Below are 12,585 nucleotides of genomic sequence, written 5' to 3' on the forward strand. Positions count from 1 at the left end.
CGGTAGGTGGCCAAAGTGCTATGGACTCCTCAAAAACTGTAGCCCCTGTTCCCCATTAGCCTCCCATGGGAAACAATGGGGGATGGGGCACCCCCTTTGGGAGTCCATAACTTTGGACTCCTTGAACCAAACCTCACCAAACTTGGGGAGTAGCATAAGGACAGTCTCCTGATGATATGCTGAAATTCTGGTGCTGATATGTCTAAAAACATCACCCCCTGTAGGCACCAATGTCCTGGTGCAATTTTATGAGTCTCCAAAGGGGGTACTCCATACCCCATTGTTTTCAATGGGAGCTTACAGGAGATGGGGGCTACTTCTTTGAGGGTCCATAAAATTGGACCCCCTGAACCAAACTTCACCAAATTTGGGTGGTATCATTCACCAAATTTGGGGAGGTAAAGCTGTTAGCTTTAAAATGCACCCCAGACAGGCACCCCAAGGTAATTATTGGGGAAGATTCTATGGGGTGTGTGTGGATTTTTAAGTTTTTTCCTTCCTTTCTTTAAAATTCGGGGGGGGGGGTGGACTCTTCAGTTCACTGTTTTCTGTCTGTAAGCATTGTTTCAAGGGAGTGAAATCCCTTGAAACAATGCTTACAGGCAGAAAACAGCAAACTGAAGAGTCCACCCTCCCTTCCCCTGGGAAACAGCTACATGCGATGATCATTTACATGATCCTCGAATGACGCCGAATCCCAAATGTCCATATAAGCTAAGCTGAATACTTCGTATTCAGATTGGCTCGTATTAAGGCATATTGTATTCGGGCCAAATGCGGCCCAAATATGCCTGAATAGGCTGCCATTTGGCCATTTTCGCTTATTTGGGATACTTGAATCACCAAGCCTACTTTGCAGTCAGGAGATCAGTTGTAATTCCTGACACATGGCAAACCTAAAAGTTCAGGACAGTTCAAAAGAAAGGTTCCTGCCACTAACAGGAACTAATTTATTTAATAAGTCCTTCTTTTGTTGTTCAGTACCTGAACATTTGGCTACAAAATGGTAGAAGAATAAGCAATTTTGAAAGTTTTCAAGAATATGTTGGCTCATCTGCCTACTGATAAAACACATGATGAGTCTAGGGATTCATCACACACAGGGGCAATTCAAGCATGGGGGAACTACTTACATGTAGTCATGTTCACTCTGCAAGTCATAGAGAGCTGCATTTGGAGTTGCCATCAACTGAACGAGTCACATTTACTTCCAACCCTGACTTGAGGCCTGCACCTCAGGGAAGGATGTAAATTTACCTATTCCTCAGGCAGTGGCTGTTTCATGATGGGAACACCTGCCAATTACAAGCCCTTCTGGGCAAGAGTCTTGCCTACTTTCCTGAAACAAGGGACAGATGCCACATTGGAGAACATGAACCACATGTGGATCTTGAGCAACTGAATGAGTATCACTGGTCTACATCAGTCATATCAAGCAATAGTAATTTTAGAACAATTCAAATAGGTCTCAAGAGGTAGTCTTTTGACCTTCATATGGATTTCCTTGCAGAATACTTAGCAAGTATCTGTATGACAGTGAAGGTATCTGTATCTATAGCAAGTATCACTAAGGTGGATTCCGCATGGGCTTCACAAGCTGCAGTGCACCGGCATACTTGATACCCATGCACCTCCTGGGCCATTTGCACACTGTCCTGAGAACAGCCCTGGTGCTACAGTGGCCCGCAGGTTGGCCTTTGCACGGGACCCGCTGCTGTAGTTTCCCTCTTACCTTCTCTCAGCTGCTGTCAGGGTCTGAGGCCAGGCCTCTGCAGAGAGATGGCATCCGAGAAGAGGTAAGAGGGTAACTACAGCAGCGCGGGGAAAAACGTCGCCTTCCACCTGGTGCCATTCACTCGGCACTGGATAAATGCTGGCATTTTTCAAAAGACTCGCTAAACTAGCAAGTCAGAAAAGTGCCATTGTGGGGGGAATACGCCGCTGCAGCTGCGCTCCAGCAGTGGCAGCGGTGCGAAGTCCTCCCCCCGAATGACATTTTTTCCAGGCCCATGCCACTGCATACAGCCTGTGTGGAATCCGCCTAGGATAGACAAAGTTAAAGAAAGAACTTAGCTTCCTGTAGTGCTTCTCTCTTGCAGTGCAGATGTTTGCCTCTCTAAATGTCTGCCTGCTGTGGGGTTGACTAATCAAAAATGGAATGTTTCCCTCTTGTTACCAGTTGATTAAGAACATTTCAAGGAAATGGGCCTGTAGATGCCCCAGTTGCGTTTACTGAAAGCAGGAAGTTTTGTGCCACTCACAACACACACTCTCTCTCACACAATAAGCTATCATGAGGTCCTCATGTAATGTCCATTATGGCTGGTTTCTATGAGGGTGTGTAGGGCACACTGTCATAATGCACAGTGAGCTGCATCATAACCATTAGCTGTAACTTCTTGTGCACATACACAGTTATAACAAAAATGTTTTCCACAGCAGACTACCATATTGTTCCACTTAAATGCATGATGCCCTTTACGACACAACACACTTGTTGTAATCATACAGAGATATAGGATCCTCCATTGAGATTACTCACAACTATCAAAAATGAGGGAAAATGAATCCAAAAGTCCTTGAACATGTGAACTTTCAGTAATTAGTAAACCAAAATGACAAAAAAAATTAAAAGCACATTTGAAAGAGACAGCTGGCTGCTTTAACTCAAAGAAAGGCAAAAACTTTGACACTGTTTCCCCTGCAGCATTCCTTAATCCTCTCAATTCCCATAGATCTTTCAGAGTGATTTACTGCTTTGAAGAACGTGGAAACAGCTATTAAATTTAACATCAGCAATAAAGAGAAAATATATCTTATGGTAATTGTGGAAAATGTAAACAATGTTCATTCCAAGGCAACATTTCCTCTCAAGTTTCAAAGGTATTTACTGAATTTGGCACATGCTATTCCAATTGAAGGCCATTATTATTAACAATTCTATACATACCAGGGTGCTAGTGACTGTTCTAATACTACCAAAAATGTGGACAACCAAGTCTCAGCAAATCCTTCTGAAGTCTGTTCCTTTCAAGCTAACATACACATAAGCTGCAAATGAATTTTTTTCCTGTCTTTCAAAAGGGATTCCAGTCTGGCCATGCATGGATGACTAATGCTATGCTCTCTTTCTAGTGGTTATATACTGTATATTTTCAATGTCTCCCCATGAGCCAGCTGTGCTTTCAGGCATACCCAGGCAATTTCATTAACATAAACAAATGGAAAATCTGGACTGCCCTTCCAAGACAAGTGAAAACTGGACTTTCATAAACAGAGAGGAATAAACAGAACTAGTTCCTGTTTCTACTACATGGTTCATGTTCCCCATTAATGTGTATATAATCAGAGGTCTACTTTCACAGAAATGCATGCTGTCAATTCCAAAGGGACCCCCCCCCCACTCCCCTGCCACCAATTATAAAGTTACAGTTCTGGCAAAATTCTACCTTGAGAATAATTTACATTTTGCTTTTCAATGCCAGGGGGAAAATTCTCTACACTGTCCAAATACTGAGACATAAGTAATTGGAAGGAATCAGGAGATGAATTACAACCACTGCTGGTAAACAGTAATTAAAAATGGCAATGGCTAAAAAAGCACTGGCAGTGGCAGAAAGCCTGAAAAGGTGGGAGTCTTAAAAAAAAGGGGGGGAGCAATATCCCAAAAACCAGCTGAGCATTGGCATGGACCCTCACTGGTCCCTTTACTCAGAGCTTTTTTTCACTAGAAAATTTGAGAGCAGTTATGCAAGATTTAACTTGGGTCCCTTCTACTCAGGCTGAATAATGCACTTTCAAGCAACTTTCAGTGCACTTCGCAGCTGGATTTTACTGTGCAAAATAGCAAAATTCACTTGCAAACAAGTGAAAGTGGATAGAAAGTGCACTATTCTGCATGTGTGGAAGAGGTTTGAGTGAACTTGGGCTAGTTTGCTTGAGCAGCTTGGTGGAAGGAGAGGCCTGAATGCCTCCAATATCAGTACAGCTTGCCACAGTCTAATAAGTGGTATTGCCCTCTCTATCCAGTTCCTCTTACACTTCCAAACTTTTGCGAGTTGTTTCAGCCCAATGCTTAATGCTGAACTGATGATTACTAGGCACCAGAGTTGCTCTTTCTAATGTTTTCTTTATGCAATAAGACACCTACATTTTTGTCAGATTTTTGTAAGATTTTGGAAAGGATAAAGCTATACACTAGCAAACTAGTATCTTAAAACTATCCAATTGGAAAAGGTTCATTTGAACAATGATAGTTCTGGAAATGCTGCCAAATCCACAGCCTACAGAGGCCTCTACTTTACAAAGATGAATTTCCTTCTATGTGATATTTATTGCTCATGTTCTCATGCCACCTGTTTAGGAATAAATGTTATTGAGCTTTGACTGAAAGCCCTATGGAACGTTGATTCCATGGGAAATCAAGATGTCTTCTTTGGCCTCAGTTAAGTATGGATTCCATTCTTGTACATGCATAGGACATTTGCAACAATTGCTTCCTTAACTTTCACCACAACTGTTAAGAGCATGTTAGCTATTAATACTCTAGACTTTGAGCCAAAGAAAACAGTCATTTCAGAAGAATGGATAAGGTAGCTCAGGGGGGCCTTTACTAAACAACATGATGAGTTGGAAGGTGTTGTCTTGGAAAAGTTGACTGTGATGATGAAGACTGAAAGGAACAGGTGACCAGGGTCCAAACTGGAATATGGTGTCCCACAGTGTGATTTCAAGTGGCAGCATAATCCTTCCTGGAGAAAACTTCCTGCACTTCCTATGAAATATCCTATTCTGACTATTGGCAAAGACAGGACCGCAGATCTACCCTGATGTAACAACTTTCATAGTACAATAAAAGCTTTACTAACCAGCATTTATGAGAAATGCCAGTTGCTGCTTAACAAAACTTTCATTTGATGATGGCAGAAGAGAAGATTTGGTTGCCTACAAAACCCCTTGAATAGCTAGGCATTTATGAACTTTATGTTAATCAATCTTTTCTATTAATCATAGAGAACATGGTAAATAAGCCAACTCCAGTTTAATAACAATTTAATAACTGGAGAAAGCCTGCTAACCATTTGACTCAGTTTTACAACATTATGGCAATTACTCACTACAGTGAGGATCAATGGCAAAAAGAAAGGGTGAAAATGTGAGGAATGGCAATATACATTTGCTGGCCTGGAGAACTATATCATGTAGAGGAGCCTATCCAACTGGGGAACAAGTGCAATGAGAATCAGAAGCTTATTTACATATTACTGGAAATGCACGGACATCTTGCAAGTATATGCATATATCTATAAGAAGTCAAAGTGAATTCACTTTACGAAAGAAACTGAGGACCAGAGCCTGAACAATGCTGTAACCCGCCCTGAGCCCTATGGGGATAGGGCAGGATAGAAATCTAAAATATAAATGAATGAATGAATGAATGAATGAATGAATGAATGAATGAATGAAATTAAATTAAATGTGGAGTCTCAATCACATGCTCAGCTATACATTCCACTCAATGCACAGATAAAGAAAAATCAAGGGATTGCATGTGCATTCACCATTAACTTGTGATCAGGGTTTTAGCAAGGAGATGTGGTCAAGCAAAGACTTCTAGGCAGCCTTTGGTCAGGGACCATATCAGACAAAGCAACCCTAAAGGAAAAAAAAAGAACCAAAGCTATAATGGCTCCAGGAATAACTGGAGGCATCTAGGCTTTCTCCCCAGTTCTCTGACGGCCAAGTTTCACAGTGTTCCAAAGGATATTGGAATTGCTTAAGGCTGCACCTGACTACAGCCCTGCTCTGTTAATTTGCAGCCTTTCTTTGTACTATAACCAATAGAGGCCCTGGAACAAATAAGCAAACCCAGCAGACCTGAAGAACATCACCTGTCAGCATGCTTGAAAATGTTAACTAAGGCTGTAAATAAGCTATGGATACAAGATATTCTCATTTTCTAAACATTCTTTGTTCTGTAAAAGTGGAATGAGAATCTACTGCCAATGGAAAGGTCAGCTGAAGTATTGCTGACTTTCTAGCATGTTCCAAAATAATATTTCATCCTTGCTGAGTAAAGAATTATATACTGATTAGTTCCTTTTTGTGCATTTAGATCTCCAGCATTGTTTCCTCTGCTGACACATTCTCAATAGGGTATACTAGGGATTTTTCTGTCATCTGTATCTGAAATATTGTCATTATTAATATAGCACATTAAATACACATTAAATGCAGAGTGTTCTACTTTCAGAGTCTTATTTACAAACACAGTAAACTTGTGAGAAGAGTTCCTTATTATTCCATTTTACAGTTGCAGAAAGCAAGATAGAAGGACAACAACCCTAAACAAATCATAATGGGGATTAATATTTGGGGTTATATAGATACTTCTGTCGTTTAAGTCCCTCACTCTATATAGCAAATAACCAATTATGAGGATGAAAAGAATAAACAGCTTCTGCCCAGCTTGTATCACCATCTTATGAAATCCCAGAAGCCATTGCCCACACTTTTTCTTTATAGAAATAGGTGCTCAGATGCTAAACACTGTGTCCAAAGTCAAGTCCTATATACTTGTGAAGTACATATGGTTCATAACCAAAACACAAACATTTCTGACTGGCATCTAACCATCAACCATTTAGCTACAATTGAAGATATCTATAACCCTCGTTGAGCACTGTAAAGCAGTGGTCCCCAACCTGGGGTATGTGTCCCCCAGGGGTACACACCACCGTGTTTGGGGGTACATGAAAAAATTACATAATGGGTTTGCTAATGTGGAGGCCCATTTTAAGGAAATGGGTTGCCAAAGGGTATGCAAGTGGGAAAAGTTTGGTAACCACTGCTACTTAGAGCTCTGCTGGATATTCATTAAGCATTCCTAGACAATGCAGTACCTTTCTTCCTATACCCACAATATGAAGCTGCCATAAACAATGCAAAACAAGGGCCATGTCCAGAAACATCAGGAAAGAAAGTCCTGCAATATACCTTGATGCACAGATGTGTTCTGATCCCTGAAATAACTGCCATGCAGATGTGTTTTTAGATCTCATATCAAAGAATACTAGAAATCATCCCAGACACAGCCCAAGTGATCCATAATTAGGATCTTTCTTTTAAAAAGTTCGTTAACCACTCTACCTGGCCACTTGAACTTTCTTTTTTCTTCCTGTGGAACTACCTGCAACTTGAAAGCAATGATTTAAGTCACTGAACAGACACAGGAGGAAATGCTAAAATACTACTTCTACCATCAACCTTTTCCTGAGTTTTCAAAGTACAGCTGCTAGTTAGCTTGGGGTGTGTGTGTGAGAAATTCTAATTATGGATCTCTCACATTATCCCTAACTTAGCCTAATGTGTCTCAAAATCAACAGTACTAGATGTGAAAAGAAGCGACGCATTACAGTTTGAGATGTACAAATGTTTCTACTTACGGAGGTGTGACGCCTTTCGGAAGTCCCAGTGCATTGACAGCAACAGGAGGCGGCTGAGATGGTAGCATGGAACTAAGGAAGGCTGCTGGGGATTGGCTGGAGTTGGAAAATCTAGATGTGGGAGAAAGACTGCGGGAGGGTGATGGAACAGAGGTTGGGAGAGGAGGCGGAGGAGGTGGAGGCAGCGGAAAGGAATCAGCCACCGAAAAGGTGGATGTTGGACTAAAAACAGGGGGAGGGGGTGGGGGTGGTGAAGGGGAAGAAGGAGACCAGTTGTATTCCCCTTCAGGAGCAAAAGGCTGAGAGAAAGGGGGGATGGATGTTCTGCCAAACTGTTTCTGAGAAGTGGTTGGAGACATCGGGGACGGGAGGCTGGAGGTGGAAGATCCAGATGAAGGAGTCATGTAGCTTGAAGCAGGACTGATGTTCTGGGCAGCAATGAACTGCTTGGGACGGGCATAGTTGAAGGAGCTGGAGGACTGCATGGTGGGAGCAGAATGAGAGTTGAGAACGCTCATTTGCACAGGAGGAACAATGGAGTGGCTGGATTCAAGTTCTTGGAATGAAGGTGGAGGGGGGAAAGATGGCGATGAGGGCAGGCTCTGGTAGACACCAACTTGCTGCGGATGAGAACACTGACTGGCTTCTTTTTCCAGGCGGATTTGGTTCTGCAGCTGCTGAAGTCTTAAAGGGTCCCTATATATAAAAAACACAGAAATCTAGTTTAGAAGAAAGCTATTTTTTTCTCTCTTTTTTCTTCTGGGGAAGGTAGCAAATACAGAAAAAATACGTACTTGGCTGTCTGCAGGCACATCATTCCTACCTCTACTCAGGGTTAACTGTTTGGGAACAAGATATAGGATCATACACGTCTTTCCCCTCTGGCTCCTTCTCTCTTGTGTATACATTCTCCCTGCCCTTCCTTATATGGTCCTAACCATCAACTGAACCAGGGTTCCTATGATAACCAGTGTTTGAAACCAGGGTGTAAAACTAGTTTCAAATTGGAGAGGTTTAAAGTCAGAAATAGTCAGTGTAGTGTTGCAGATAGATCAGGACTAGGGCAGCCCAGGGTTTATTCTGTAGTCAACTGTGAAGCTCATTGAATATCCTTGGGCCCCTTAATTCTTTCTCAAGTTAGCCTCACAGTGCTATTGTAAAAACAAAGGGAAGCAGTTTATGCAAGCCTGAGTTCCTTTGTTTAAGGGGAGAAGGGCATTCCATTCTTACTAGATATTTTATGGTTCAGGATATTGGTATATTTAAGGTGACTAGACTAGCCACCATCTGAGATACTAACAGAAGTGGTAATTTAATTTTTTGTTTTTATTGTTTATAATATGTTGGAAGCTGCTCTGAGTCTGTGAGGAGAACGACATTCAAAACCAACCAACCAACAAACATATAATAAACTTGAGTTGAAACAGGAACTGGGTAATACCTGTAGTGAAGGAAATCAGGAAGAATTTGTGCCTAATATATGTTTGGGAATGGATCACACTCTTGCATAGCCCTGCCTATCTTGTAACCATGGGTAGAGACTGGGAATAGTACATCCTTGGAGGATCTTAATCTATGTGAGAATAACATCTTTTATGCAAACACATAAACAACAAAAATATAGAGCACTGTTAAGAATAAAGTAAATGCAAAACTATTAAATATGAACACCTATGCTCTAGAAGATCAAACACAGTAATTTCCTCTTTTATCATCCAAAGTTCCAGGAAAACATGTTCTGGATTTTCTTGGGATGATAATGTTTTGGCATGGGTTTAACCTTGTAAATTCTATGTAATGCCAGAAGGTAAATAAAACCTTGTAAAAGAAAAAGAAAACATGACAAAACATTCACACACAAAGTAACTCCTTTTAAGTTATACAGGATCATTTCTTACTGATCTGTATCAAATTATCAAATGTCTGAAAAAATGCCACAGAGATGGGATTGGCAAATAGAGAACACAATTTAGAAAAGTGTTTGGCAACGGATGATGCTATGCTATTTTCATACACAATAGTTATGGTTCTGTATAGTACTGCATCGTTGGTTTTTTTCAAGGAATACACTTATCCATATTTTAATTTGGAGGCATCTAGTTCTATTCAGGCAACTTTCAGTGATTTATTGAAGGCTGTTTCCCTAAGCAAGGATTAAAGTTGATCTCTCTTTTCCTTCTAAGACTGAACACATATATCAAGATATCTCCCTACTACATACTAGTTTGACAGCATCTTAAAATCTGGAATCCTCACGGACGTCTCATAGCAGATCCTACGTAGGAAGGGAAGATAGGTTATCGCATCACCTAGTCCATAAATGGAGCTGTGGAACAAAAAACCTTAAGATGATTGTGTTTTATTATTGTTGCTGCTTTCACTACCCACAATTTTTATCCTGGATTTCTCAAGTTTGCATGTCAGGTCTCTAAATGGAGCCACGCAGGGTACCATGAAGAAATACTACAATGTTTTTTAAGTTATCTTTCAAAAATCCCAAAACTATCAGAGAATGATGGCTATGCATGCAGGCTACCTTCATGATGTTACAGAATCTCTAGTGCACAGGGACAATATCCTTTGGTCATCAGGGTTTGCTGTTAGGCTGAAGGGAAACAGGCAGATTGCCATTTACTTCTTGGCCAGTCTGGAACTTCAAGAAAATTTACTTCAGGGAATGTGTATGTTCATATACGTATCCCCTGAGCCCAGCTGCTCTCCCCCACTCCCACGTCCCAAAGCTGTGTGTGTATTGTGGGGGACGGGCTTGGGCCATGGGAAGAGAAGCTAGATTTGGGGAACATGATTCTGCTGGCCAAGTTTCTATGTGGGTCAGATGGAGCCTGAGGGCGGAGCCAAAGCTGGAGCAGGTGACCTCAGAGACCCAGTTCAATCCTGGCTTCAGTGAGGCTTGGGTCGAGCTTTAACTGCAGTCTTGAAGCTGGACCCTGGCCACCGAAAGCCAGCATCAAACAAGCCCTTCCCGAATCTCTATCCTGCCATAGAATTTGGTAGATGTTGAGCCTGACTGGTATGCATATTAAGGTATACATCCAACCAGGTTGGCGATCCAAACGCAGATTTTCCACTCAGGTAAAAAAGCGGATAGCGCCTCACCAAAAATTCAGTATCAGCGGATCTGTAATGGACAAAAGCCCAGTGGGAGTGGGGTGTCATAAGGAAGGGTATTGGACAAAATTGTGCATAAAGCTGGCTGGATCCAGCTAATTAGCTTGCTTAATGTAGAAGTGAGATATAAATTTAGGGCTTCCTGGTTCAGTTTAGTCTCCCATATATTGGCACCCAAACTCTGGTTTTACTCTAATGGCAGCGTTTCGAAAGCCCAAATGGGCACATTTTACCCAAAGCAGCCGTGTTAAGAGTTGCTAAGGATGTAATGTTTCACCTGAGCTCTTCACATAACCTCTTAACTACTAGGCTCTGAGAGGCTCATGAGACTCACTGTGTGATTTGGGCCAGTTACACAGTCTCAGCCTAACCTACCTCACAGTGGTGTTGGGAGAATAAATGGAGAAAAGGAAAAGGATTCAAAGCACTTTGGGTCCCCATTGGAGAGAAAGGTGGGATATAGATGAAGTAATAGATAACAGTGCAGTCCTGAGCGGGATGGTGGTTGCAGTGTGGCTTCCTCCCAAGGTGCTTGTGCAGTGGCCAGCAAGCCAAAAGTAATGCTGCCCTTCTCCCTGTGCAAGTGGCCTATGCAGCACCATGGGCTGAACCACTGATTTTGTTGGTATCAGTGTGTGCCAGCAAATGAATACATTCCTGACCAGGAAGCCAACTAAAGCCAGCTCCACTTCCAGGAATTCCCCCTTTAACGCAGCATATGCTCGTGATAAAGAGGAGCTCTGATATCCCAGCTGCATGGTGCGCGAAAGGGCATCATGAGACTGGCTCTGTAGCCTTCCAAAGTTTCAGCATAAGTGTTTCTTTATTGGCGTAAATGGCCTTTATGCCACCAGGAGAGTCAACTCCACCCCCAATTTAAATGTAATACTGATGGGTAGGATCATGATGGAAAAGGTAGACCATCCAACATCCTAGTCTCAAACCTTTGAGGTTACTAAAGTTGACAGCAGCAGCCAATTTCAAATCAATTAAGCGCTACCAGAGCTGCTTGAGGAAGCTTACAAAAATTAACAACCAGAACTTTGAACTGGGCTCAGAAACAAACTAGAAACCAAAACAGATGTAGTACCACAGGGATCATATGCTCAAACAAGTTAACTCCCATCAAAAATGGAGCTGCTCCTTTTTGACCAAGTTGAGTTCTTTAGAACTTTTTTAGAACAGTTCTGTGCCAAGTGTTTTACAGTAATCTAATCTGGAAGCCACTAGAGCAAATGTAACTATAGCTAGGTCGGACTCCTCAAAGACTAGTTGGGGCTGATAGATCAAATACAGGATCCACCACACCAAAGGAGCTATTAGTACAGGGATTATATTAGCTACTCTGTTGTGGCAACACTACCTCCTTAAATAAAGCCCTTATTAAAGCAAAGATCAGCTTCATCCTTGTGTGGTCTTTACTGGAAGATTCATCTTGTTTATATGCTGTCTATTGCAACTGGAAAATCCAAAATTTGACTCAATCTGCCAGATGCTGCTGTGTTTTTTTTTTTAGTTCGGCCTCACACCTTTTCCTGTGTATCTTACATATAAATATTTATAACAATATGCATATACAACATTTATCATACAGTGAAGTTGAAAGCTATAAAATCTTGGCTTAAAGACTGTCCTATAAGTGAAGCATCGTATGTTATATGGTCTTGTCAGCTGTGGACTAGAATATGTGTAAATTTGGTAGTAATACAGTAGCTTGCCTTTTATTGTCAGCAAAATAAACTCCCATTCTTACAACGAACAAAAACCAACAACATTTTTGTCAGGATATTGAAAATTGCAAGGTGGTCATATGCTGGTCTAGAATGACTGGAATGTAACAGTCAGCAGAATTGTAAAGGTCGGAGCCTCTCTGTCTGGGTCTGCAGTGATTGGCATGTAACAGTCAGCAGAATTGTAAAGGTCGGAGCCTCTCTGTCTGGGTCTGCAGTGATTGGCATGTAACAGTCAGCAGAAGTGAAAAGGTCACAGGCCAGGATGATTAGATCATCTA

At 41.6% G+C, this 12,585-nt stretch overlaps 1 protein-coding gene across 4 annotated transcripts in view; it reads right to left on the reverse strand.

The window, feature by feature from the left end:
• Positions 1-12,585, reverse strand: part of PALLD (palladin, cytoskeletal associated protein) — a 270,815-nt gene that overhangs the window by 38,399 nt on the left and 219,831 nt on the right. For all 4 annotated transcript variants that reach the window (XM_048509988.1, XM_048509987.1, XM_048509989.1 and 1 more), the window contains one exon: positions 7,446-8,141. In XM_048509988.1, coding sequence (XP_048365945.1) covers positions 7,446-8,141 — 696 coding nt within the window. The remainder of the gene's footprint in view (positions 1-7,445; positions 8,142-12,585) is intronic.

Source organism: Sphaerodactylus townsendi, linkage group LG10 (genome assembly GCF_021028975.2).
Source record: "Sphaerodactylus townsendi isolate TG3544 linkage group LG10, MPM_Stown_v2.3, whole genome shotgun sequence".
Taxonomy (NCBI): domain Eukaryota; kingdom Metazoa; phylum Chordata; class Lepidosauria; order Squamata; family Sphaerodactylidae; genus Sphaerodactylus; species Sphaerodactylus townsendi.